The sequence below is a fragment of the Synchiropus splendidus genome, chromosome 17 (assembly GCF_027744825.2).
Source record: "Synchiropus splendidus isolate RoL2022-P1 chromosome 17, RoL_Sspl_1.0, whole genome shotgun sequence".
Taxonomy (NCBI): domain Eukaryota; kingdom Metazoa; phylum Chordata; class Actinopteri; order Syngnathiformes; family Callionymidae; genus Synchiropus; species Synchiropus splendidus.
In genome coordinates this window covers 12,858,946-12,885,111 of record NC_071350.1, presented here as the reverse complement: position 1 = coordinate 12,885,111, position 26,166 = coordinate 12,858,946, and the positions used below count along the sequence as shown (strand labels likewise).

The 26,166-nt window shown below is 43.8% G+C and overlaps 1 protein-coding gene across 6 annotated transcripts in view; it reads right to left on the bottom strand.

Moving 5' to 3' along the window:
- Positions 1-26,166, bottom strand: part of cadm1a (cell adhesion molecule 1a) — a 277,911-nt gene that overhangs the window by 51,379 nt on the left and 200,366 nt on the right. For all 6 annotated transcript variants that reach the window (XM_053846562.1, XM_053846564.1, XM_053846565.1 and 3 more), the window contains 4 exons: positions 22,980-23,126; positions 10,518-10,670; positions 10,051-10,188; positions 1,647-1,805 (listed from right to left, as the gene is read on the bottom strand). In XM_053846562.1, the coding sequence (XP_053702537.1) occupies positions 1,647-1,805; positions 10,051-10,188; positions 10,518-10,670; positions 22,980-23,126 (597 nt within the window). The remainder of the gene's footprint in view (positions 1-1,646; positions 1,806-10,050; positions 10,189-10,517; positions 10,671-22,979; positions 23,127-26,166) is intronic.

The following is a 26,166-nucleotide window of genomic DNA, read 5'->3' as shown; positions in this document are numbered from 1 at the left end:
TGTCTGTGGTGTCAGGTATCAATAAGGGCTTGGTGCCTGAGCTGCCTACCCCACCGTCATGTTAACGCTTCAATAGTACAGAGATCCAAACTGCACTTTTTTTTATTTTCAGCGGCTGCACTTTTATAACTGATTTGAAAGATCTGCTCAGTTCCAACTTGAATGTAGTGGTGAGCTGCTATAAATAGACGGCATAGGAGGCGATTTGATGCCAAAGCTCGGATTGACTTGAATTCATTCAACTTCCAGGTGGCAAAAATGTTAATTCTTTAGTTGCTTTTTTTTGTACTTGTTTATGCACATTTCCCTCTATTCAGACAGTCGGCGCCCTAAAGCCACACACTGTCACTGACGGTGTCCAGGCTGCCACCTTCCGATTGTGCTACGCAGTTTACATTTTTACATGATTATTTTTTATTTTTTATTTATTTTAGAAAGTCATTTTTATGCCACATGAAACATGTATGCTGAACCTCGTGAATGAATGTGGCCATACATGGTTTAACACTGTATAATGGGGCACAGTCAATGAAGAGTGGGGAAAAGAAGACGCTTCAGCAAAGTTGTGAAGTTGTTGTGCGTTGAAAGGTGTTTCACTGCGTACACTGGTCCAGGTGTGAAATCTCTGAAGTCTTAAGAACACAGCGATCTTGTCCGATAACGTAATGCCACCTCTGTTTTTCGGGTCTACTGACCCTGAGACGAAGACGGAATGACAAATACGTCCCATTGTTTTCTAGGAAAAGGCCGCCTTCCTCTGTTTACCATACGACATTACAAGCATGAACAAACAACCCAGGAACAAAGTGGATTCCTCTTCAACACTTCCACTGTTCCATCAGTTAACTTCTAATTAAAGGCATCCTGTTTAATTGCCATCATTCTCACTCTGCAAACATAATGAGGCCGTTCATTGGAAAGTCCTCAACCGTTCAGACGCTTCACAAATCAAATTAAAATCTGTGTAAGGGAACCCAAATTATGCATGTCAATTACCACGTAGGGAAGTGACAGTACTAATATTAAAAAAAAAAAAAACGTCCCAGTCCACCGCGACAATATCCAACACAGAGCGGTAACAGAGAGGCACCGTCCCTGCGGCATGGAAGAGTGGGAGACCCTGAGGTGGGGGGTCCGTGTCATCGCCCAGTCAGAGGGCAGCATAAAAGAACACAGCCGATGATCCAGTTCTTTCAGGGAAAGGTCGGGAAGCAGCGGAAGAGTTGGCGGAATGTGACAGTCAAGGTCGTAATCTGCTCCAACAAAATCGCTTGAGGGTTGAACAGACTCGTGAAATGACTCAGTAGGTACTAACAGGCATTCTACTCCTACGCGAGGTGACTCATTCAAAGAAAGTCAAAAAACAGGTACACAACATGGGACTCTATTCATCTGCTAAACTGAGTCACAGAAGCCGAAGCTTCCAAGGTCATCCAAGACTCATAATGTCACCAGTGTGTCTTGGGTTGCTGAAAAAAAGGCAGGGAGCAAGGGTAGCCGCTCTACACTGAGCTTCTCCTGGATGAACAATCTCATCAGTCCAGAGAAATACTGTTCAAACTGACGGCTTCACCTTTGCTTCTGTCTAGAGTTTGTGTACAAACCTGGAGGAGAAAATATCTCCATGAAGAGTCAGAAACACTTACATTGCACCTCCAGGTACTTCTGTGCTTGGAAGTCTTTGACTGCGGGGTGGTCCACGATGCAGATGATGGGGATGCCGTCGTCCTCCCTGCCGACGGTCAGCGTCAGTCGGCTGGTGACTGTGTACATTTTGTCGTAGGTCAGCTCAACTTTGGGTTTCCCTGAGGACGGACACCAAACGATGTGATTAGCATTGCGTCACGTCAAACCTTGTCGTGGGTACAGTGTAGTCAGTAGTGATGGGTAGAGGAGGCATCAAGGTGAATGAAACACTGTCCAAATTGTAAGCCGTCACTAGATGGCGCTCTTTGTTGAGAAATGATGTGAGGTTTGATGGAAATAGTTGTTTCAGTCCAAACATTTTACAGCAGACAGCGCCATCTGGTGGCCTCTGAACATCAGGACACTGTTTCATGAAACCTCATCGACCCATCACTAATAGTCAGGCACAACAAAACACACATAAGTACTTTATAATGAGTAATTACAGGCTAATAAGCAGCTGATACACATACAAATAAGTCGTTTATTTGTGTAATATCTTCTTTTCCTTCCAGCTTCTCCCTTCAGGGGTCACCACAGCAGATCATCCTCCTCCATTTCCCACTGTCCTCTGCCTCCTCTTCTCTCAAACCTACAAACCTCATGTCCTCCTTCACCACCTCCATCAATCTCCTCTCTGGCCTTCCACTCCAGCTTCTGCCTGGCAGTTCCAACCTCAACATCTTCCTACCAATGTACTGGCTCTCTCTCCTCTGGACATGTCCAAACCATCTCCATCTAGCCTCTCTGACTTTGTCTCCTAAACACCTGAGCACATGTGCTGCTTCCTGATCCTATCCATCCTGGAGAGAAGCTCAGCATCTTCATCTCTGCTACCTCCAGCTCTGCCTCCTGTCTTTTCCTCAGTGCCACTGTTTCCAGACCATACAACACTGCTGGCCTCACCACCCTTTTGGACACTTTCCCTTTCATCCTTGCCGACACCCTGTTGTCACACTTATGGTAATACATGTTCTCTAATCTGAAGTTTGACCGAAAAGTTGACATTGACAAACCTCGAAATCAGATTTTTGGAGAAGCTGGTCAAACTCTTTCATTCAATGACCTTTGTTATGCATTCATTTTTCTCAGAACAGAATTTCATGTCAAACCAACAAAACTGATACCATGCCACCCTTCCGCGGGCCATCAAAACAAAGTGTCCGGCCTTTTCCAGCCCGCGGGCCTTGAGGCTGATACACGCCCCCACATCCTGGCTATTCTCTCCTGATATTAGGAGTCATGAAATCCGGTGTTGGCATAAATAAGCGTAGGAAAGAAGGTCCTGATGAAGGATCAGCGTGGTGTGAAGACGCCGTCTCTAATCTGCTGCGACTGCAAAGTGATTCTCCAGGCAGCTGCGGGATAATGTGGCCTGGGAGGAGGATATCTATCTCATCAAGGAACAAATCTGGTTATATACACCTTCGCTGAGACAACAATCTAATTTAGGAAGTACTTGAGGTTTGAAAACTGAAAAACACCGCGGCTCTTCTCGAAACATTACGATTAATCTCATCCATCCATCGGTAAGCAAAAACCACTTATCCCTTTCTGCAGGGTCGCACTCCAGCAGCGGGTCACGCGCGGTCCATTAGGAGGCGCTGACACTCGGACGGCCATTAAATTCAGCCAACTATGTGGGATTCAGTTAACATAATCAGCCTGTCTTTGCAAAACAGGCGTAGACGGGAGCGGTAAAGTGCCTTGGAAACAGATTTGAAACCATGACGTTAAAGCTGTCACTTAGGGCCGGCTGCCAGAGGAACACCATTTCCTGACTGTCCTGCGGTTCCTAAAATTGGATTGGAATTACTGTGCCTAATTTGAGAGCCAGTTAAGGGCTGCGAGTTGTTAAAAATGTGTCACGCTGTCTCATTCCTGAAGCAAAAACCCAAGCGAGCCACCGACATCACCTCCGCAAATGTGAGTTAAACTGCAGCATGAATGCAGCAGGTCAAAATACATTCCTTGCGAAACGGAGGGATGCGACACGTCGCACAGCCGCAATGTGCTGCTAAACTGGTTTAGTGGGATTGTAACAAACACTGGCAGCAACACGTTGTAAGGATGGAAAGAGAGGTGGGGGGATCAATGATGCATTTCTGGTCATGGTCCCAGCCTCATAAACATTCAAAATAAATGGTTGACTTTCACCGGGACTCTGAACCAAACTTACACCCAGTTATCGTGACCCTGTTATTTTGATGCCTTCAGCCCCAAATTTGGGCTTGGAATTGTGGGTCCCTCACAAGAACAGTGTTTCGTCACTGTGAGGACCAACCAGACACACACACAAACACAGCTTTGTATCTTAGTGAGGACCGTCATAACCCTTTCCCCAGCCTCTCACACGAAACCTCACCATCTAAAACACATGGCTAAACCACACTAAAACCCAACTACAATAAGTTCGCTATTTTGTAGTTTTAACCCTCAAAGTGAGGCCCAGCCAAAATGTCCTCACTTTGCACTTGTTGATTAAAAACTGGTTCTCACAAAGATGTACAAGAACACACACTCACACACACACAGAGAGGTTTCTCTTCGACATAACCATCCAAAACACATGACTAACCTTAACCAGGACTCTGAACCAAACTTAAACCCAATTATAATGACTCAGTTATTTTGAAGTTGTCATCCTCAAATTGAGGTTTGGACCCAGTTGCAATTAAAATATAAGAATATAAATGAACTATACTAATACAGCTGCTGTGACTGAATTGGGAAACCCATCGTGCACTAGCTTAAACCATGGCATTCATTTTAGTACTTCTTAATACCAGGACGCTTGGACAGATACTCTGAATTCTATGGTCTCTAAAATGCTTGTGTTAAATGCAGGGGTTCCTCATTGATTCAGCTTCTGACTCAAGGCTGCTGGAGGATGTACAGTTCTCAAGGCCAGTGAAGAAAAATTCAGTCGTTGTTTGAGAGGGACTATGTTGTCTTTGTCGGCCTGACCTTGCAAAATATGGAGAGTGGAAGCGGGACCTGCGTCCTTCGGAGCGGGTGAAGAGTTTAAACTCTCTTTAGTGTAGCACTGTGAAAGAGATTTCTCTTTTCCCACATGAGATGGCGAGTGTGTTCTGTGAGGTATTGGGCGGAGATTTTAAATCTGTCCTGCTTTTGACTTTCAAACAAAATGACATGAGGGAAGCACATTTCAGCCACGTCTCTCCAGCGGGTTCTGCTCATAAAAGTCCCGTCTTTACACAAACCTTCATATTTATATGAGAATTTCTTTGTCACATTTTCATCAGCAGCTGTGAGAGTGTGTTTCCACCTTGCTCAGGGTTTTGCTGACTCATCATTATTTTAGGGAGAACAGATGCCAGCGTGGCTCACACATTTCAATATATCATGAAGAGTTAAATAGTCTTTGACATAGTGGGGTTAAGTGGATGAACTTCCCACAGTTTTGTGACTGTTGTCTTCACATGAATGTGTCATTACTGTATATGAGCTTTATACAGCCTAAACTAGTGTTGTAGTCGAGACCTCACCTACCGAGACCAACACATGATTAAGACTGGACGGTATCGAGGCGTTTGGAGACCAAGACAGTCCACATTAGGAGTCTCAAGCTGATCCACAAATGAGCAGCAGTGGGTGCGGGCACAGGCTGGTTAACCAATCAGCTGTCAGCTGAACCAAGCAGCAACAGTCTGAGTCTTCAGACACCTTATCCTCTTGAATAGTCGCAACAAAATACGGCCCCCAACGTGACCCTCTTGTGGCTCAGTTGGAGACCTCTGACACTACGGAAAAAGCGAGAATCTTTCCGTTTTCCGTTTTCTCTGTCGGTCTCAACCAGTCTTGAATAGAAATCTCGAGTCTACCCAGTCTGAGTCCGAGACCCTAAAAAAGCCAGTCTCGAGACCAACACCAATTTCGGGCACTACAACACCAGCCTGGACTAACATTTTTGTCCTCCTCTTTCGCTTTTCTGTAGCTGCCGATCATGCCACCTGTTTAATGCACCAGATTTCAGGAGGCCCTTAGATTTGGTGACATCAAGGCATCCAATATTCTTTCATCCTGTATGTTCTTGGGGTCACAAATGTGGGCAGAACAATAGACCTATCTCAACAATGACGACTCGGTGAGAAGTAGGAGCTCAGACAACAGTGACCTCTGTAGGCACGAGGCTGGGGGCCAGAAGATCAAAGCTCAAGCACGATATCTGGATTCATCCTTTGATCTATGTCTTCCCAGTGGAAGTCAAAGTCCTCTGGCTATGGTTCTGACAGCATCTGTGCTTGACATCAGAGTGGGAGGGGTTCGAGGGTCTAGCACGGACTGTAGTTCCAACTATAGTTCCAAGAAAAAGCAGCGCTTGAAGTGCAGTGAAGTGGAGGGACTGAGCATAAAAAGCCAGTTTGCCCTCATTTTTATTGAAAACGTTCAACTTTTTTTCATGGGGAGCGAGAAATTGTTTCCGTCCACTTAAGAAAAATGTACGTCTCCGCCTCCATCACTTCAGCAGGACGGAATATTCTGCGAGCATTTCACAGACTGGGCGCTGAGGGGGAGCAGGGTAATTGAAATCACCCTGTGGTTGTCTCATAAGACTGGAGGCTAATGACTGTTCAGGTCCCTGTCAGTCAATGGAATGTCCTACCTTGTGGCATTTTCTTTCAGCTATCCATCTTTCTGTCTGCGGCCGCGAAAGAACGGGACGGAAGGAATGACCCGTATTGTTAGAGTCGTCAGAGCGACGGCTCAATTTTGTCACGGCGTCACCGCCGCGGTGTTGGCGGAGCCGGCGATATCCCTGTCCGCCGTATGCTAATACATGACCAAACACGCTCGATGTGGGGAACAAGGGCAGAGCACGGAGAGGGAGTGATAAGATCTCAGGCCGCGTGAGGAGCGCTGACTGGATCGGTGACAACGGCAACCTTTAAATGATATTTAAGAGATCTCGATTGAACCCAAAGGTAATGGCATCAAATTCAGCCCCGCAGACGCGAGCACACATTTGTGTTGGGAAGATAATCCGACTTCAGCGTCCGAACACCGCTGCTTTTTCCTCCCTCCGCAATCTTCCGTTCGCGTGCGCTCTTTTGTTTTCACATTTTCAGCTTCAGCAGAGCAGCACCATGTTTCACTGGCAGCAGTATCAACTCACTGTGGGTCCATTCAACCCACTCCCCAAACACAGCTTCCACGGCGGACCGGTCGCTACAAAAGAGGTTTTGTCGAAATTCACCAACTGTCGCTGCACTTGAGTACGATTCTGTAAAATGTCTAAACAGCGTTGCGATGTACGAAAGCGCGTGTATTTCTCTCAGTGTAAAAGGTGACCTCTGAACTCCCACTTAATTTATTCCCCAAATAATAGAAAAAAACACATTTCAAATTCATTGTCTACTCAGAATAACTGAATGTTTTGTGATTTCTAAACAATGCTTAATGCACTGTAGTTAAAAAAAAAATGCTGATACAACAATGAAGTGAAAGCTGAACATGGTGGTCACAATGTAGACAACATTCAGTGCAGACTGCATCGCTTTGTGAGCAAAAATGACAAAACAGTTTGGGTTCATTTACGAGATTGACTGAGACAGGCAAACCTACATATAAATCTGTGTTTAACAAAGTTAAAATAAAAACTAATAACCATCTAGAAACTCTAGATCAAATTTTAAAGCTGAGTTAATTCGCTGTGAATGACAAATTCATCACACATTTTGTATCTGTTCTAAATGTCATTTGAAGGAAGAGAAACGCCAGAGTGGCCAATGCTTTCCTCACGCTAACAATAGTTTACTTGAACAACCCAACATTAGAAATACAATCGAGAACATGCTTCACAATGACCTCAGAGACGCAGAAGAGGCTCAACAACACCAACACATTGTATGCATTAAAGGTCCCTCTTGAGTTGATAAAATCTTCCTTTAAAATACATTGAGAACAGATACAAAGTGCCACGAATCGAGAGTTGACTCATCTTGAATGCTTGAATTAATTGTGAATAAAAGTTAATCTATTGACAGCTCTAAAAAGAAAAAATCAAAAGCACATATCAAGCTACATGACAAGCAAAAACTGCTGTCACACGCTGCAAAACATCTTTAAAACCTCCTAAATAAGGAGAGAGACGAGTCGTTGCCTGATCACGATTCACATTTCGAGTCCTCAATATATTGCAGTTTTATTTATTTCATTTTATGAATATTTATTTTTAGGTTTAAAAATCACTAACAGTTACTAGAGCCGCTGCTCCTCCACATCGAGAGGAACCAGCTGAGGTGGCTCGGGCATCTGATCCGGATGCCCCCTGGACGCCTCCCTGGGGAGGTGTTCCGGGCATGTCCTACAGGGAGGAGACCCCGGGGAAGACCCAGGACTCGCTGGAGAGATGATGTCTCCGGTCTGGTCTGGGAACGCCTCAGGATGCCCCAGGAAGAGCTGGAGGAGGTTTGTGCGGATCGGGAAGTTTGGGCTTTCTTGCTCCGAATGCTGCCTCCGCGACCCGACCACGGATAAGCGGCAGAAGAAGGTGAAGGTGAAAGTAACAGTTACTTATAGTAGACACTGTAGTTATAAAATAGTGTAATATTAGAGGCTGCAAATAGCACAGTGAGGATGGCGGCGCATGTCAATAAGAGCTCTGGAGTGAGCTTGGCTCCCGTAACCTAAAGGCCAGACCATGCTACAGCAATTGAAAAACACCAGATTTGTTTTTTCATTCCATGCAAATATGCAGGGTGTGCAGTCCGTGTAGCTGAAGATTTGGCCAACACTCAATACTCAAATTCCCTGGGAGGCTAGCAAAGGTTTACAAAGCATTTTCAATATGGACTTACGATGAAGGGTTGATGTAATCTGACGGAGGTGATGGCGCCCAGCCTTTTCCAGTTGGACCTCAGTAATAATGTCTTTAGAGAAATCGCTGGAAGGAAAAGGTCAACACGCGTGGCCGGGGGTCACGTGGCCTTTGAGCTGGGGTCGAGCTCTTTGCTCCACAATTATGTTGGACGAGGAAATTTAATTTGTCACGTTGCCAACCAGCTCCAGCCGCCATCGACCAAAACGGAAATCTGCCTTAAACAACCAAGACACTTTGGAGCGGAAATAGAGTTTTCTGGAGGTTTTTACTGAGGAAAATAAGCTTTTTCTCCGGTGGATTGAAAGAAGTGATGAAGTTGTCGGTGCTTTGAGAGCTCAGCGTGAGCTTCAGAACCCTCACTTCGCTGTGCTCGGTGACGGCGGTGTAATTTTGGAAATGGTTTGGCTCTGTGATAGTTCCCCTCAGAAAACTCGATACCATCCAAGACAGCCACCATGAGACAGAAGATCTGAAGACACCTGGAATATATTTGTTTTCACGCTTGCTGTTTTGATATTCCCTTGGATGCCAAAGACGCTGCAGCCCTGCCTTATTTATTAGTCACACGAATCTCTGCCTTCCATTGGTTTGGTAAACAATATATGCCTTTTTTTTCTTTGCTAGTGGGCACAATGCATTGATTCCCAAAATGAATCCCTTGTTTTGGCTCATGTACATAACATCATTATAAAACCATTGCGAGAAACAGTTCTTAATAGTGAAACTGTATAAATAATAACAATAAAAATATTGCTATCATACTTTAATACTAATAATCATAGGTAAACAAAATAGATATTGAAACAGCTTCTCTATAAGTTTAAAGCAGAAATTCTAAGCAAATAAAGGAATTATATGTGGGGCTTGATGCAAAATGAAAATCCAATATTGTGTTATTTGCATTTATGTTGTAATTAATGTACAGTATTTAAACAAATCTGTTCAGAAACAAACAAAACATAAGCATTAAACTAAACTTTAGAGGGTGTCATAGAGTCGGAGAGAAATCTAAGAGTAAAGAAAAGAAAAATATCTTTGTGTTTTCTATCAACACATACATTTTAGAGTTTAGTCCCAGCATGCCTTTGAATACAAAAAGAAACGTGGTAAATTGAAAATATTGTGCGAGTTAAACTAAGATTGAACTCACAACCAGAACTATTGTCTTGTGTTGTTCCAGCTCATGTGTTTTGAGTGAAGAAGTTGGTTTGTTTAAAATGAAACTTAGGTATATGGTCGACTTTTTTCAAGCTGCACACCCTCACACTCCTCTTGTCTTTGTTATATGTCATGCGTAAAAAGTGTCTTCGGTCATAGTTTTTTTTCTTAGATAATTTTCTTTTGAACGGTTTGAAAGTCATCTGGACACCAATGTGTTATTTTTAAACTCTCTTCCTGGTTGGACACTCGGATACGAGTGAGCCAAAGAGGTGTAATATATATACAGTAGACACTGTGATGTCCCGCTCTGTTAAAACTGTTGACCGATGCGCTCCTCCAGGATCCAGAATAAAACCTACCTGGGAGCTCCTTATCTCCCTTCATCCATCTAATGGTGGCAGCAGGCTTGCTGCTCATCGCGGTGCAGGTCATCTCAGTCTCATTGCCCTCGCTCAGGATCTCATCCCGAGCCTCAATTATGGGGTTGCCGGGAGGAACTGCAGCGGGACAGACAAACAAAAGGTTAGCATGCGGGAGGATGCAAGGGAAATGTAGATGTGAGGAACTACAGAGTGTGGATGGAAAGGAGTGTCCAAGTGCTAGTCTTGGGTCAGGCCCTGGGCCTCCGCCCAGTTGGTCGTCACACTGCTGAAGTTAAACTTTAGTTTTTCAAAGATATTTCTATAAAGGTTTATGATACGGGAAGCAGAATTTCCTCTTCATCTTCAGTGTATGTTGCCAGCTGCAGGTATAAATAGAATAACAGTCTCCCTTTCATCCATGGCATTGACTGGGTGTTAGTGTGCAGTGTGTCGGGTGTGTGTACCGAGCACGGTGATGTCGGCGTAGGCTTCCTGTGGGGGGTCCGTGTAGAGCTGGCAAACATATCGACCTTCATCCGTCAGCGACACGTTTGACAGCGACACCCGCAGCTCGTTGTCTGAGAAGTTGACCAGCTGAAAGCGAGCGTCCTTCAGCGCTGCAACAGGAGAGAGTCACGAGTCACTTCAATGAAAGGATGAGAAGTTTGGAAGGCTCAGAGTCAAGTAGGCGGTGCTCAGGTTCAAGTGCCACATACTTTCACCCCAACACTTTTTACCTGATTTTATTGAACATGTTATTCAGCTTGGAATCAGCTTTGTTTATGTCAACAAAGACAAAACTATATCCCTTTTTTATGACGTGGTGGTCACAAACCAAACATGGAAACACGAAGGAGAACCGTACAAGTTTTGGCTGGTCAGACTTCTACTGCGGTCAAAAGCCGCCGTGTCTGATCTGTTTGACCACGCCCACCCTGTCATGTTGTGTACATTCAGCACGACAACACACCTGCGCTTCACTAGTCCACTCAAGCAATGGAGATCAATGGATGTAGTTTCAGAGAAAAAAATTCACAGTAGAGGAAGAAAAGTAGAGTAAATCTGTCCAGAAACTCTATGTGAAGAATAAATAACAGAGTCAAGCCGCAACTAAAGCCTCTCTGCGCTGGTTTCACGACAAACTCATGGCGATTGGCTGACATGAACCGTGTTGTCATCTGTGTTGTCAAAACAAGTGACGCGACACTATCTTCGAGGGGGAAGAGGCTGGCATCCGTGCGCCATAATAATGTTTCAAAGCTACACACGATTCAAAGTCTCACAGTATATTTCTTGTATGGACAATCATCTTCACCAAAACCAGCAGCTTCCCACAAACAACAGAGCTCAATCCTATTTAATGCAAGGCAGTTCGGCGGCTTCACTTGTTCAGAGTGAGCTGAAGATGTATCTGCACTGAATTTCAGTCCGGTAAAGAGTTACTGTTCTGTGAAATATGGACTACATATACTGTAGTCCTCGCAGTACATGTAGTCCATATTACTACATGTACTTTGTAGTACATGTAGTAATATGTACTACATATTACAACACATGTATGTAGTAATATGTAGTAATAAACGACATAACTACACATGTATGTAGTTTGTTGTTGCCCCAATAAACACACAACTCTTGCATACTGTGTTACTTGTAGTAGCTCGTAAAACTCATTCCATTATAGTTACTTACGGTAAGCAACTAAAATTTGCACTTCACTTTACTTTTTTGTATATTTCCCGAGAAAGCATTGTACTTTTACTCAGATAATTTACCTACAATAGGTAGGTGACAAACGTCCTCCACACAGTGACTCAACACTCACCTTTACTGTAGAACTACTTTTACTTGAGTGCAGTTTTTGGCTACTCTGGCCACTTCTGGCGGTCACTCACTGGTCTGTTGCAGTCCACGTTGGACGCGGCAGGAACGTTATTCATTTAGTCATGGAAACAGGATTAGCTGCTATCTAGATGGCATCAGTAAATCTGACTCATACTGGCCAGGATTCTATTGCTGGTCGTCTTACTTTGATACAGTTCTTGAGGTAATATTCAAAAAAAAAATGAAGCTCGTAAATAGTAGTAAACAAAACCATCTTTTGCCAGCCGTTTAATGTGGCGATAACTATGAATTTTTTCACCTGAAAATGTTTTTTATTGGTCAGTGAATGAGCAGAAGGATTCTGCTTCTGCTTCTTTCGAAGACATTTTATTTTTAGCGTTGTTAATAAACATAAAAAAGGGAAATGTGACAGTTTATTACAAAGATTTGTCTTCTGTTATGCAGCCAAACCGGAGCCACTTAGAGAGCAATTATTTCTTTTTATTGTTAGACAATGACAAGACGGAGAGCCCGCCGTGTTTGGTGCCACTTGCGAGGCGTATTTTTGGAAAAAGCCACGCCTAAGAGGTTTATGGACGGAGACATGGGCGGTGATTATTTGCTTCAGGTGCTTCCAGACTTCAAAAAATCTTTTGAAGAACTTTTCATGCACCGGGGGGTAAAAAAATAAACCCCCTCGACACAATTAACAGAACAATGAATCACGGAGTGAAGTGATCTATGACAGCGTGAGACACAATAAAACAAGGCGAAAAACAAATCAAATCCAAGACACGCTTCACAGTCTGCGTCTGTTTAAACAAGAGACAGCGAAAGGTTGCAGAAACGCTGGAGCGTGCTAACTCCAGTTAACATCATTTGTTTGTCTGCGGTGGGACTGTAGCCAAAATCTCCCGTCTCTTCTTCATCTTCGCCTGCTTTCATCTCATCCCGCTTGCTCGCCAGCCAAAGCTCCCTCCATCAGCTGTAATGGAGGATGACAACATGTGGTCCAGATGAAAGTCCGGCCGTGTCCATCCCGGCTCAACGCGATGATACATTTTTCCTGGGATTGACAACAACTGGAGGCTTTCGCACCATCTCCACTCTCGCTGTCGATCCAGATCCCCTGGCTCGCCTTGTTCTTCTTACCGCTGGAAGCTTCTCGGCCGTCGGAGGCACGCGCGCTCGACGGGCAGATAAGAAAACCACTCTCTACAATGTGATTCCTCCACTGGAAAGAGCACTGAATATCAGAAAGGAGACATGAATACTAATAATCTCAATCAATTTTGAGCATCATTACACAAGCTTCAAAAAAGAAGGCTGGATGGAAATGAGGCATTTCTCGGAAACATTAGCCAAAACACTTTTTTTTTTCTTCAGCGGAACGACCTTCATACTTGGGGCCTTATTCAACTAAATTCATGTTTAGTTTGGTCCAACTTGTGCACCCTTCATGCATGGAAATCATGAGCCTCGGCAGACAAACCTCACGCCGAGCTGCTGCTCAGCTTCTTTTGTCAGAGCAAACCAACGCTCCTATTGAGCGGCGTGAATAAAATGGCCTTCATTGGCGCGGCTCATTCAAAAAGTCTTGTGCGCCCTCATTAAATTGAGGGCGCACAATCTAATCTGAGCGATTTCATTTAATTGAATGTTAGCAGATTTCATAAATACCACTGCAGAAGCCAACAGATGCAGACAGGAGCGGCGCTGTGATTAAAAAAGAACACGGGACACGGGAGGTTACGGCGGGAAACTCTGCAGCCGGATGAATAGTTAGTGATCGGAACTTTTAAACATCTCACGGAAGCGCTGGAATTGGGTTGTATAGACTGGCTAATGTCGAGGCTTGTTCGATAACTATGTCAGATTTAAATCTTTGGAAATAAATAAAGATATATAGCTGCAATACTGTTTATTTGTTTATATTTAGTACATATATTTTTTTTGTCGTACATCTTTCTGAGAAGTATTTATCTTATATTTATTTCTTTTTGGACATATAATTTTTGTTTTTGGAAACCGGAGGCCTCAGACCGAAATTTTATTGCCATAATATAGTGATATTTTTTGTGCAATGAGTCTAAGTGTAAGTCTAAATAGTACGCAGTTTGACATGTAACAGGCTTAGATATAGCTTCCCCGACATCTCTAGAGTAGTGTCTGTCGTGCAACATAGGCTATCACTGTTTTCATCCATCCGTTCTCATCCGCTTATCCATTGCCAGGTTGCGAGGGCAGCAGTGTCAGAAGGCCCAGCCAAAAACCCTTCTCCCAGGCAACATCCACCAGCTCCAACTGTGGGATCCCGAGACGCTCCCAGGCCTGGTTCTGGGTCGAACTCTGGGGCTCCTCCCCGCTGGCTGTGCCTGAAACAAGGAATTCGTCCAGGGGGCGCCCTCATGAGGTGCCACCTCAACTGACTCCTCTCAACATGAAGAAGCAGCGGCTCTACTCCGAGTCTCTCCAGAGTGTCAGAACTTCTGCCCTATCTCTAAGGGAGACGCCCGCCACCCGTTTCAGCCACTTATATCCGGGATCTCATTCTTTCGGTCATGACCCACAGCTCATGCCCAAAGGTGAGGGTCGAGATGAAGACTGATCGGTAAATAGAGAGCTTTGTCTTTTGTGACAGTGAGGTAGAGCGACTGCAGTACCGCCGCAGCTGCGCCGAATCGCCGACCAAACTCCAAACCCTAACCCGCCCAAGAGACTCAAACTTCTCCACTTGAGGCAGGAACTCATTCCGCACCTGGAGAGAGCAGTTTTAAACAGTCAGGGACTCGTGGTAGCCACAAAAAAAAGTCACTCTTGGATTGGACACATTTCATCGGTAATGTTCTGTTCCAAAGTGACCGAACAAAATACGGTGCTCATCATTGAGAGACAGATTTCAAGCACACCACAGACCATAATAGGAACTGTCGCGGAGCATTGAGGACGTTTTCATATCAACATTAAGGACGAAAAAAAAAAACTCCTTGCCAATCAAAATTTAATCCATTTCTCAAAGGCAATTCTTAAATATCTCATAATCCTCTTATGTATCTATTCTGAATGAGGAATTGTGGCCCGAGCGAGAGCAGAATAGATAAACACTTTCTCATGCACAGGAGGGGTTGAGGACATTGGCGTATTTCAGCGGGGAAATGTGCCCATCAGATGTGTAAGATTGAACGACGCTCCACCAGAATGAATCCACAATAGACTTAAAGAAAAAGGCGGCCCTCTATTGTTTAACATTTACGGATCCTGCCAAGAAATTACAGTCGCTCAACTGGGAGCAATAAACATGTTAAACCATCTTTTCATCGGAGTCAAAGCACAAAAGCGGCGAGGACACGGAGAAATCAAATCTGTGGGAAGTGGAATCGCAACAACGCGTTTCAGCTCAAGCAACTTCACAAAAGAAAAGGTTGTCGGTTGTTAAAGTTGACAAAGCTGTGAAACTCTTCGCCCTCATTCTTGTCAAAACTGCAGTTTTTATTCGCGAATTACCGTCATCGTCAGACTAAATGAGCACCCTGTCAGAACCACCCGAGTGCCAGTGGTGGAGACAGACTCTTGGTTTTAACATTTTTGAATTGGGTTTTAGCAGATTTGTGGATCAGTTCAATACATTTAGTTGGGAAACCTCAGGCAGGACAGTTAGTTACACACGTATATCAGCGCTAGCTCTTTATTAGGAGGTGGATCCCTTTACATCTCCGACTTTGGCCTTCGGTGGTGCTAGATCAGCACCACCTCCTTGGTTTCACCAAAACCTATTGCCAAAGTGTAATGCTATCAATGCCAGGCGGCTGTTCCTACTTACACTGCTTTGTTTGGAAAGCTGGACAGGAAGTAAGTCGTGGACTTGATCAATTTTCAAAATAAAAGTGCAGATTTGAATCTTACTTTGCTCAACATTACGTCCCATATTGGACGTGAGCTTCAGGGTGCTTTCATACCAGGGTTCTGTCTCGAGACAAAGCTCTTTCGTCTCAGAAGTCCAAGATGTGAACACAAGCGAGTCGGGTTTTGGCCGCGGACCTGATCCCCACTGGAGAGCTGCACTTTGTCTTGGGAAATTCTCAGCGGGTGGCTGAGCGGGTGGTGAGTCTCACACCTCTGGCGACTCAGCGCTAGATGCCGGAAACTGCGTGCACAGCGCGACTCCACACAAACCTGATAAATGCCGGGCACTTTTTGTTCCTTCAGCCAATATAATGAAATATGTATCGAAACATTACGATCCCTTGTGCTTAACCAAACAGAGCAAAGATGAAGCACGTAGCACTGAAACTGACTCATCCAGGCGTCACAACAGTGAAATCATAAAATAGAAATTGGTCGACGCTATATTTGGAAGCGGCTGTAGAGCCGGGCAAAATCGCCGTTTCCTTTTTTGTGTTTCAGCATGTTTCAGATCAGAACAGCCGTCGAGGACGGACAGGAAGACAACAGTTTGACAAGACAAGACAGAAATTTGGCTACACTTTGCGAAAACATTGCAGCTCACTGATCTGTTTTTGAATGACCTCTGCTTTTAGCTGAGTTATCCACCTCCATAACTGGATGGAAGAGACTAATGCAGTATTAAGAAAAATTTACTTCACTGTAAAAGCACTGCAATCCATGAAACACCGTAATAAAAAAAAAGAAAAAAAAAGGTTGTCTGACTTCATTTAAAAATCATTTTTGTGAGGCAATAGGTCAGTTGGAAAATATATTATATATTCTTTTAAATATATATTAATAGTATTTTTCCCGCACCTTTATCTGGATGCAAGGTTATAATTCTTTGCGTTGAATTTTTATTTTTGTTTTCTCTTCTGGTGAGTTTCTATTTAATCTATTTACATTCAGATTTCAACTTTTTTCTCGCATCATTTGACAAATCAATAAAATAATATTTAAAGCAAATGATTCATATTATGGCAGCGTTGGTTCGCAGATTTCGCACGCTATCTTCAATATAAGTGTGAAATCTTCCATAGAAACGCTGGGCACTGTCGAAGTCTGACCTCAATCTGTCTCATGTTTGGTAAGAGCCCAGCTGCCAATTTGGGCCACTGTTGTGCGACACCATCTAATTCATTCTGATATTTTCCTTGTCTGTAACATCACTGTTTGTGGACTTGCTATCACGCGCTAGTGACATCGCTCACAGTGTTGCATATTTGTAATCCGAACAAACCCGTGGAGCCAGATGGCCGCCCAATCTGGAGCCGGGTTCTTGTCACCGCAAGCTTGTCGCAGTAATTGTTGGGTCTTTGTAAGTAATAATTTAAAAACAGGAGTCATGAATACAAATATTGACACTGCTGTCATGAAGGGCTGTTTCCATTCGGCTGCTGAAGTGCTTTTATCTTTGGTCTCTCCACTGATGTTTTTCAAATGTCACAGCGCGTGGAAACGTGTCGGAAAGGTCAAATTTACATACCGATAAATGGAATTCACAGTTTGGAAGAAGGAATCGTACAAACTGTTTTCAATCGAATCCATTGAACCGTAACTGTGGTGTTTATTTTTCTTGTCTTGATTTATAAGGAACGAGATGCCACAGGGGTCAATCCTTGAACCATTGTTTATCACACAGCCACAAACTAAAGAGGACTCGTTCCGCGTATGCAACAAATCCTGTCACCTTCTTTTAAACTAATCTACTGTATGGTTCATAACAACAATTTGCCATTGGTGAATCCAACTTTTCTACCTTAAGTTTCCGTCAGTTTACTTGGGTGCATACCGATAGTGGACCTGACTAGAAACGCTATACTGATGTACCACTGAAGATTTTCCTTCTTATCGAACAGGGTACCCTGTTTTTCAAAGGACATTCCTGACTGAGTTTAGACTTGAAAAAACAGATCTATTCCATTCTACGTGGCTCACAGACGATGTGATCTGCATTAAGATACATTGCTTCTATCAAGTACAGCAAAAGACAGTGAGTTCTACTTTAAAAAAAATGAATACCACGCTATCCATATTGCAGATGACCCTTAAAATGATGTCCCAGCCGCTTTCGCACGTCAGCACTTGGGAGTTTGGCAGCGATAGCACTCGTCCAACAAAATAGGACAAAGTGCAGGTTGAGACTCTTGCACGCCCACACGAGGCAGCAAAGACGAGACACTCAGAGTTGCATTTCGGAATAAAAATGAGGCTGTATAAAATCAGGGTCACACTGGGGATCATCTGTATTTATTAATGTCTGGTTCAGATGTAGGCTGCGAAGAACAGCTGAAAGTACAATAGAAAAAACATTTTTTCTTTAACCTCATATGTAATAAATGATAACTAATAATTTCTTCTCTTGAACGGAGTAATGGCAGATGGGCGGGTCACACCTGGGCAGGTCACTCACTCAGTCTTAATTCATAGCAATAAATATATACTATAATATTAACATAATGCGTTCCAAGCCTTAAAATAGTCTTTTGTAGGAGTGAATGTAGAGTGTCTGCTGCAGGTGCGCTGTTCCTCTATGTGTGTGGCCGCTGCATGTGGGAGGGGTTGCCGAGTGAGTGACGTCTCTCCAGAAGTGAAGAGGTGCCCGGTGCGTGTCCAGCTCTGAATGTGCGCTTCTGTGCAGTTTGGCTGTGACAAAGTCATAAACCAAGTAACACTCTTTTTTTTTTTTTCAAAGTAGTCAACACATGGAATCCACAGCTTGCTTTGGTGTCGATGTTTGATTCAAGTAGTCCTTCCTCCACTATTTGCAGGCAAACAAGACTCCTGCCTGGAGATGATTGCCTGGAGATGATGAGTGCCGCTCTCCTAAGTGGCGGTGATCAATTGTGATTCGTAGCTGCCACTACTTTCTCAGGCTCACACCAAAGTTGTATTATTGGCTGTCAGGCCGGGGGAGAGTGGGCGGGGCCCGGCGTCACGCGCCTCTTCCAGCCAGACCTCCTTCACACTCCAGGTGGAGTCCACAGCGGTGGGTCCAAACCATGTTTCTCCCCACAACTATCCTCGTGACTTTCCTCAGGCAGCGCAACATTTTGACTCTGCGTTGTTTTTGCCTCACGTTCGCAACGCGATTAATCGCATTAACCGCCAGTAATGAGTTCCGCTTCGACGAGCGAAGACTCCAGACGCTGCAGATTTCCATTCACACACAGGAAGTCATGTTGAATTTACCTTCAGGAATATGATCATATCACTTCCATTGACAGCTCCTTGTTTATGTCTGATGAGCGCGGCATGCAGTAATAAGACAATCCCCAATGGAACTGACAGTTAATCTCACTTAATCCAAGAGTGAGTCCAACAACGCAAGGTCACATATCAGACCCGCAGATCTTGCTGGGTTGCAAATAGCTCCACAAACAGCAGAAGCTCGGTTCACTCTCACATTGATTCAAGGATTTATTGCGCATGTGACACTCTGCTTTTGGACACAACGGCGGCGAGGTCCACCTTTCTTTTTTGAGTGAGAGAATATACCAAGCATCCTCAAATGAAAAACAGAGGATAAATAGAGTGAAGGGGTCAATATTACACATCACTGTCGGTAAGGAGTCTTTCACCCAAGGTTCTTGGATGCTTATCCTTGGTAATTCAGTTTGGATTAAAGTGACAGCTAAATAACATGGAAAGCAATAAGAAAGTCCCGTCCCTCACTGAAACACGTTGACCCTGTCTGAGCCCACCAACCCTTGGTTGTTGCTTCCTCCAAATTCAAAGGGGGAACAAAAAGCTTTCCTGATCACGGCACCTTATCTTCGGAACAACCCCGGATGAGCACAACCTGCATTCCTACCTTTAAAACATTTCACTCTAAGGCTCGACTTTTGCGTTCTGTGTTGACGCAGAGCTCAGTCTGACATCTAAATGGAACCATATGTGAATCCTCCCACTCAAACCAAGTGCGTGCTGCAAGTGAGGCGCAACATCACATGAGGTAGTAAATACATGTTCAACAGGAAAGCCATAAGGAGCCACCGAATGATGCGGGAGGAGAAACAACACACGCACTCATCTGATGTCACTGCAGGATGCTGTAGACCAGACCTGGGCGAAGTGCGGCCCGGGGGCCATATATGGCCCGATGCCTGTATTTTCATGGCCTGTTTGACATCAGACTAAAACTATAACTAATATGTCCAAATTTTTCTGCCTTTTTTTGTTCTTTCTCTTTTAGTCACCACTACTTCAGCAGTAAATATATCATGTTCTTGTTTTCAGACTAAATTTTCTCCTTTTCATTGGCCATTTTTGTGTTTTTCTGGTTCCTCACAATGCAACAAAGGAATACTGAAAGTATATTCTGAAATAAATTGCCTTTTTATCTTGAAAGTCTGGTCCATAGTTGATTTATATTCAAATTAAGTGCATAGAAAATGAAATAAGTATTCATTTCTAAACACTTGTTTGCCTGCTTTGGACTCACCGAGAGCACGTGGTTTGACTATCATGTCTGAGACCCTTTTGAGCGCCGTCTGACCCGGCGCCACCAGAGTCCCTCTCCCCAGCCGGGTCTGAAACAAAGTGCTTCTCATATTCTGGGATGGATGCACGGAAAGCAGCTCGCTGAAAGCCAAGAGAGACTTAAAAGACTTGTCTAGACACCCTCCTGCTGTTTCTACTTCATATCAACATTCGCACCCTTTCAAGTCTAAATATGATGCAATATTTAAGATTTACATGCAAAAACGAACATTTTTGAATCGAGAAATGGAGCGAAAGCCTGGAGTGTGAGTGACGAAATGGCATCAAGGTCAGCGACTGATGTTCTTTCAAATGACTTTGGAGCAAACAACTTATTGACAGTCAGGCGCCGGAGTGACACAGAAACGGCTGTCATCCACTGCTGTGTGTTTCAACCTACATAACTACAGAGTAATTCCACGGAAATATGGAGAGAGAAATCTTCCAATTTTATAACTACCTCATGCAACCAACCAAAACATCCAGCTAAACTGTCCTCACAATTTAAAACAAACAAGTATCCAACATGTGGAACCCGGCTCATGTGACGGCTCCATATCCTCTAAGATTCAGCAGCAGCGGCTTGTCTCCAACAGCTTCCTCACAAAGTTTTTCGCAGGCACGTTCCTCAGAGCCTTGGGGGCCCTGAGTGGACAGATGCTGGAGATGCTTCAGCTCCTTGTGTCCACCCGTGAGGGAAGGGCAGAGCATGCTCGAGTGCCACGCTTGGCAGTTTTGGCTGCAAAATAATTAACATATTGTTCATCACAGCAGAGGCACGATGGATTATTTATGAAACCCAAGAACAATTATGCATTTTTTATCAGACCTAAAACAAATACTGACTGAAAAACTGGCTTGTGGGCCGGAAATGCTACAACGACCACTTGAGGCAGTGTAGCAACAGAGTGCGAGGAAAATATTGTGAAAAATATGTGTTAATAAAATTCACCATTCGGTTTGCAAATAATTTTGTCGATCATTGAATGGGTGGCTTTTTCTGCTGAACTGAAATGACTCCAGTTTCTAAGACTACATGTTGCTCTCTGTCTCACATTAAAGAACCTGTCCATGGTCAAGTGACAGAGGAGGCACAGTGGAGTGACAGTTTGAGACACGTCATGAGGATTTACCTGGTTTGGAGGCGTCACTAACCCAGAGGTTAAGGCAACATAGATGGCTTAAGGTGATAATGGGGGACAATAGACTGGGCACTGGGAGTGGAAGCAAGGTTAGCACTTCTCCATGTTTCTTTTGCTCTCCCACTCAAATGAAGTTGGCAGCTGTGATATTTTAGAAATGTTATTTTGAGTTTTTTTGTGAGGAAGTTCATCTGCAGTTTTTTTTTTTTTTGGTGGCAGGACATCACAGACATCACAGACTTTTCATGTCAGAGTCCATTGATACAGACTGTTGATAAAGCCGGTGCTGCATGGGCACATCGACTCTTGGGTGGCAAACAAAAATGATGGCCAAGTCGGAACGGTTCAACACCAGTCAAAGATTATCTGAAGCCATGTCTCACATCATCACATGCTCTTTATCCGATCACATCCCCCTTCAAGTATCAAGCACGGCCGGCTCGGTCGTCCTGGCGATCCACTTTGTTTTGGGTTTATTAACTTCAATACCATTTAGTTTTTTTTTTTTTTGGTATGTACTGTTTGAAGGTGAAATATAAACGAAACTTTTATTTGTTTTTGGAAACACAACGGCTCCCGGAATAAAAAAAAAAAAACTAAACTAAACAAACAAATAAATAATAATTATAAATATATATATATATATATATATATATATATATATATATATATATATATATATATATATATATATATATATATATTCAATTAACATTTACTTTCTTCAAAAAACCTAAAAACATACTCTGCTAGTTAAAAAAAAAGAAGATGAAAAAAGTGAAAAACATAAAACCGCATTTGATATTTGGCATTTCTCCAAGCGTTTCATTCTATTCGGTGCCCTATTACTTACCACGAACCACAATAAATCCATCCACAGCCATTTAGTTCACTTCTGCCTTCCTTGTGCACTAATAGGAAACTACTGACATGGGAACATTTTGTAGCGTTTGCCTGTATTTGTATAATTATGCCGAGGTAAATACAATGCTCTCCTACTAATAAAGGGGCTAAAAATACATCATTTAACAGGAACAAAGTCAGGCAGAAAAGCGTGTATGCAGCCTGGTGTCAGAGTAATTGGAAGGAATACCAGTAAACATAAGGCCTGAGGAGACCTGAGTTTGAGACGCACGCGTGGTGCCTCTATTGAAGCGGACACAAAGAAAGGCAACACGCTGGGGAGACTGCATGAACCTTGGTCTGCATGAGTCCTACTCTGAACAAGTGGCTCAGACCTGGAACTGCAAGTTGTGTCGGGGAATATTAATTAAAACTACAAACACAGCCGCCATTCACGCACTTTTATGAATAAACACTTTTCAAATTCATTAAACTGTCAGGTTAATTCATCTCAAAAAGTCTATAAAATGTTGAGGCGAATGAAACATTCTATTAATCGCTATTCATTTAAATACCACCATTTAATTCGATGACTTTTTTTAATGGAGTCCTGACTCTGACTGTGATTCTACTGACACCATGCAGATGTGTTTTCCTTCCCGTGAGATGGTAACTCAGCTCAGTACTCACGCCGCATGTCTTTGAAGTAGATGGTTTGTCTATTGGGGTTGAGCAGCTGGATCACGGAGTCATCGTTGTTCTTCACCCGACAGCTGATGATGGCCATCTCGCCCTCCACCACCGATATGTTGTCCGTCACCAGGTTCTGACTCACCACTGGGTAGAGGACAGACAGCAAATGGAGGGCATCAGCACACGTGAGGTAGAAATGAGGAAGGTGCTTTTTATGATATGATGTGATGTGTGATGTGAGGAGATATGCAGGGCAGGTACATGTGGCAGTATTAAGGCGATTTGGACCCAAAAAAAACAAAACAAATAATTATATATATATATATATATATATATATATATATATATATATATATATATATATATATATATATATATATATATATATTCTTCCTCAGTTTTCCTACAACTGTATATGGTCCTGTACTTGGAAAATACATATATGTTATGGATATATTCAGCAAAAATGTGTGAGAGCAAACTAGTAGCAACGTCTGAGCTTGATTTGGAGATGATCTACAAAATGTCCTTCAACATCGCACACTCCAAAACTCGACTCAGCAGTCAATAGAACCAATGGAATTCTCAAGAAAGGAATGCAATCTGTTTTTACAAAACGGAATGCTGTTCAAATAATGTCAGGCAGAATGGGAAATAAGAGAGGAACGAAGCCTCAAAAGCTTTGTTTGTTGGTCTGTGAATTGCTTATTTTTCTTACTCACATTCCGAACATGACATTGTACTCTTGACATCATGGAATTCTGCAGCCTCAGATCATTTCGCACGAGGCACACTATTTCCTGGCTCCTTCCTTACCGGCTCAATAAAGCAGCCTCTGAATCGCTGCACTTTTGTGCCGCGCCATGTTGGCAGTTTAATGTTGTGTGTCTCCTTTGGGTTCGGTCACAATACTTGAGCACCAGAGAAAGACGTCTACAATTGTAGAGACAGTGACACTCTCTGACGGCTTCAGCGAAGGTTTATATGGGAGTGGGAGAGTTTTTTCAAACATGTGTAAATAAAGATATGGTTCAGATTTAATTTGGCTGGTCTGGAACATTGCGCCTGCCATAATCGAAGCATTACTGCAACTTGCATTAGTCTGGCGACGACAGTGGAACCTCAGTTCTCGACCACAATCCGTTCCAGACGGCCGTTCGAGAAGCGAGTTCTTCGAAATCTGAATCGATTTTTCCCCATTACAATTAATGGAAATAGAAATAATGCGTTCCTTAAAATAGTCTTTTGTAGGAGTGAATGTAGAGTGTCTGCTGCAGGTGCGCTGTTCCTCTATGTGTGTGGCCGCTGCATGTGGGAGGGGTTGCCGAGTGAGTGACGTCTCTCCAGAAGTGAAGAGGTGCCCGGTGCGTGTCCAGCTCTGAATGTGCGCTTCTGTGCAGTTTGGCTGTGACAAAGTCATAAACCAAGTCACGCTCTGTCCCAGACTCGCCTCATCCCTGTCCCAGCTCCAGCCCACAACAGGACATCAAACCCTGGAGTGCGCGCGAGTGTGCGCCCCTGTGACACTCGACCACGGTCCAGTGCAGAGACAGAAAGGTTTTACACCTCAATATGAAGAAAAAACAGTCAGTAAATGTAGCTAACGGGACACGTCTGCACACAGACGCTGCGTTATACACAATAACAAAGCACGGCGTGGGTCAGCTGATCGGTCCGCGCACGTTATGTTTTTTCCGGCTTTTTCGGGGGCGTTCGAGTTCTGGATTTTCGTTCGAAATCAGAAGCAAATATATCTCAAAATTTTTGTTGAACTCCGATTTGTTTGAAGTCCGGGACGTTGGAAAACTGAGGCACCACTGTACCTTCAAGCAACTTTTGCATCTCATATTTCCACTGAAGTCAGCCTTCCACGCTTCAATGGAGATAACATGGTATCATTTCTTTTGTTCCCTGTGAAACATTCTGGGAGGTTTAGATGACACTTTGTGTAATATAGTGTACAAGACGTGTCTCCCTTCGTGTTGGCAAAGTCACCATGACGCTTTATATAGCAAGCGACACATTGCAGAGTGAAAGGAACACCTATCCATTGCCAACCCAAAGTCCCTCATTCCTTTGAGGATTTAGTGGAATTGAGAACCTACAGCATCGAACATGCAACGCTGGGAAAAGTCTCTTGAAGACAGTCGCTATTTGACACTTTGGGAGTCAAAATGTGTTATCTGGGTGTGAACCCCAAGATTATTGCTGCGTGTATTTGACTAGTGACGTAAAAGTCATAGTTATACAAGTACGAAAACCAGGTTATCATAGCAAATAACCAAATGAGTCAGAGTTCCTGGAGGGTCTTCGGTCCAACGTATAGTTTCATCCTAACATTGACATTAACTTCCAGGTGGTGTTTTCTGCGTTCGCCAAGCGTGGCAAGTTCATTAAAGAAAAGACGGCTGGTAGAAATTAGGCTACTCGGTAAAGCGCTGGCATTTTGGATACATGCATTTATTTTAATTTTATAATGGATCGCCTTTCATAGCTTTGTATTTAATGCGCTGCAAATATATTGCTCTTTGTCACCGCTCTAAATGAAGACGCAGGGTTACATAAATCAAGCCCAAGCTGCTTGTGTCACATCCATATCCTTTACGCAGAACTTGGCAAGCTTTCAAACTGCAAACTTCTTTGAATTTGCTTCTTGTTTCCCTGTGAACCGCGACGAAAATAGACATCACAGGCATCCGTTGGCGCGACTGAGCGGACCGACTCGGAGGAGCGGCGGTGGTGAGACGTGAACAAAACCGAACGAATCGAGAAACATCAACCGCTAATTTGCATTCCTCAGTTGTCGAGCGCCTCTAAATATCCACTCCATTTAGGAGACAAGAGGTATGAGGTGGGGAAGGAGGAACGCACTCCTCTGATTCTCACTGATAAGGATCGACAGCCCAGCAAAGCAGATTCAAATCAGCCTCTCGGGGTGGCCTCAAACATCGCCCGGAAATAAATGAGCCGAGCCGTCTTTCATATCGGCGCCACTCCTGAAAGGTGGGCCGTGTGGCGGGCAACTGGTTATCATCATCCGCCGCTACAAAATGCTTTTCAAGGTTTCCACAGAAGGTTGCAAGGCAGCAGCAGCGGGGGGGGCAGCAAGGTGCGTGATACGTTGTGTTCCGAGCAAGTTAAGGAAGTGGAAGGACTTCTGACGGCCTTGTCAGTTCCTGTTGTG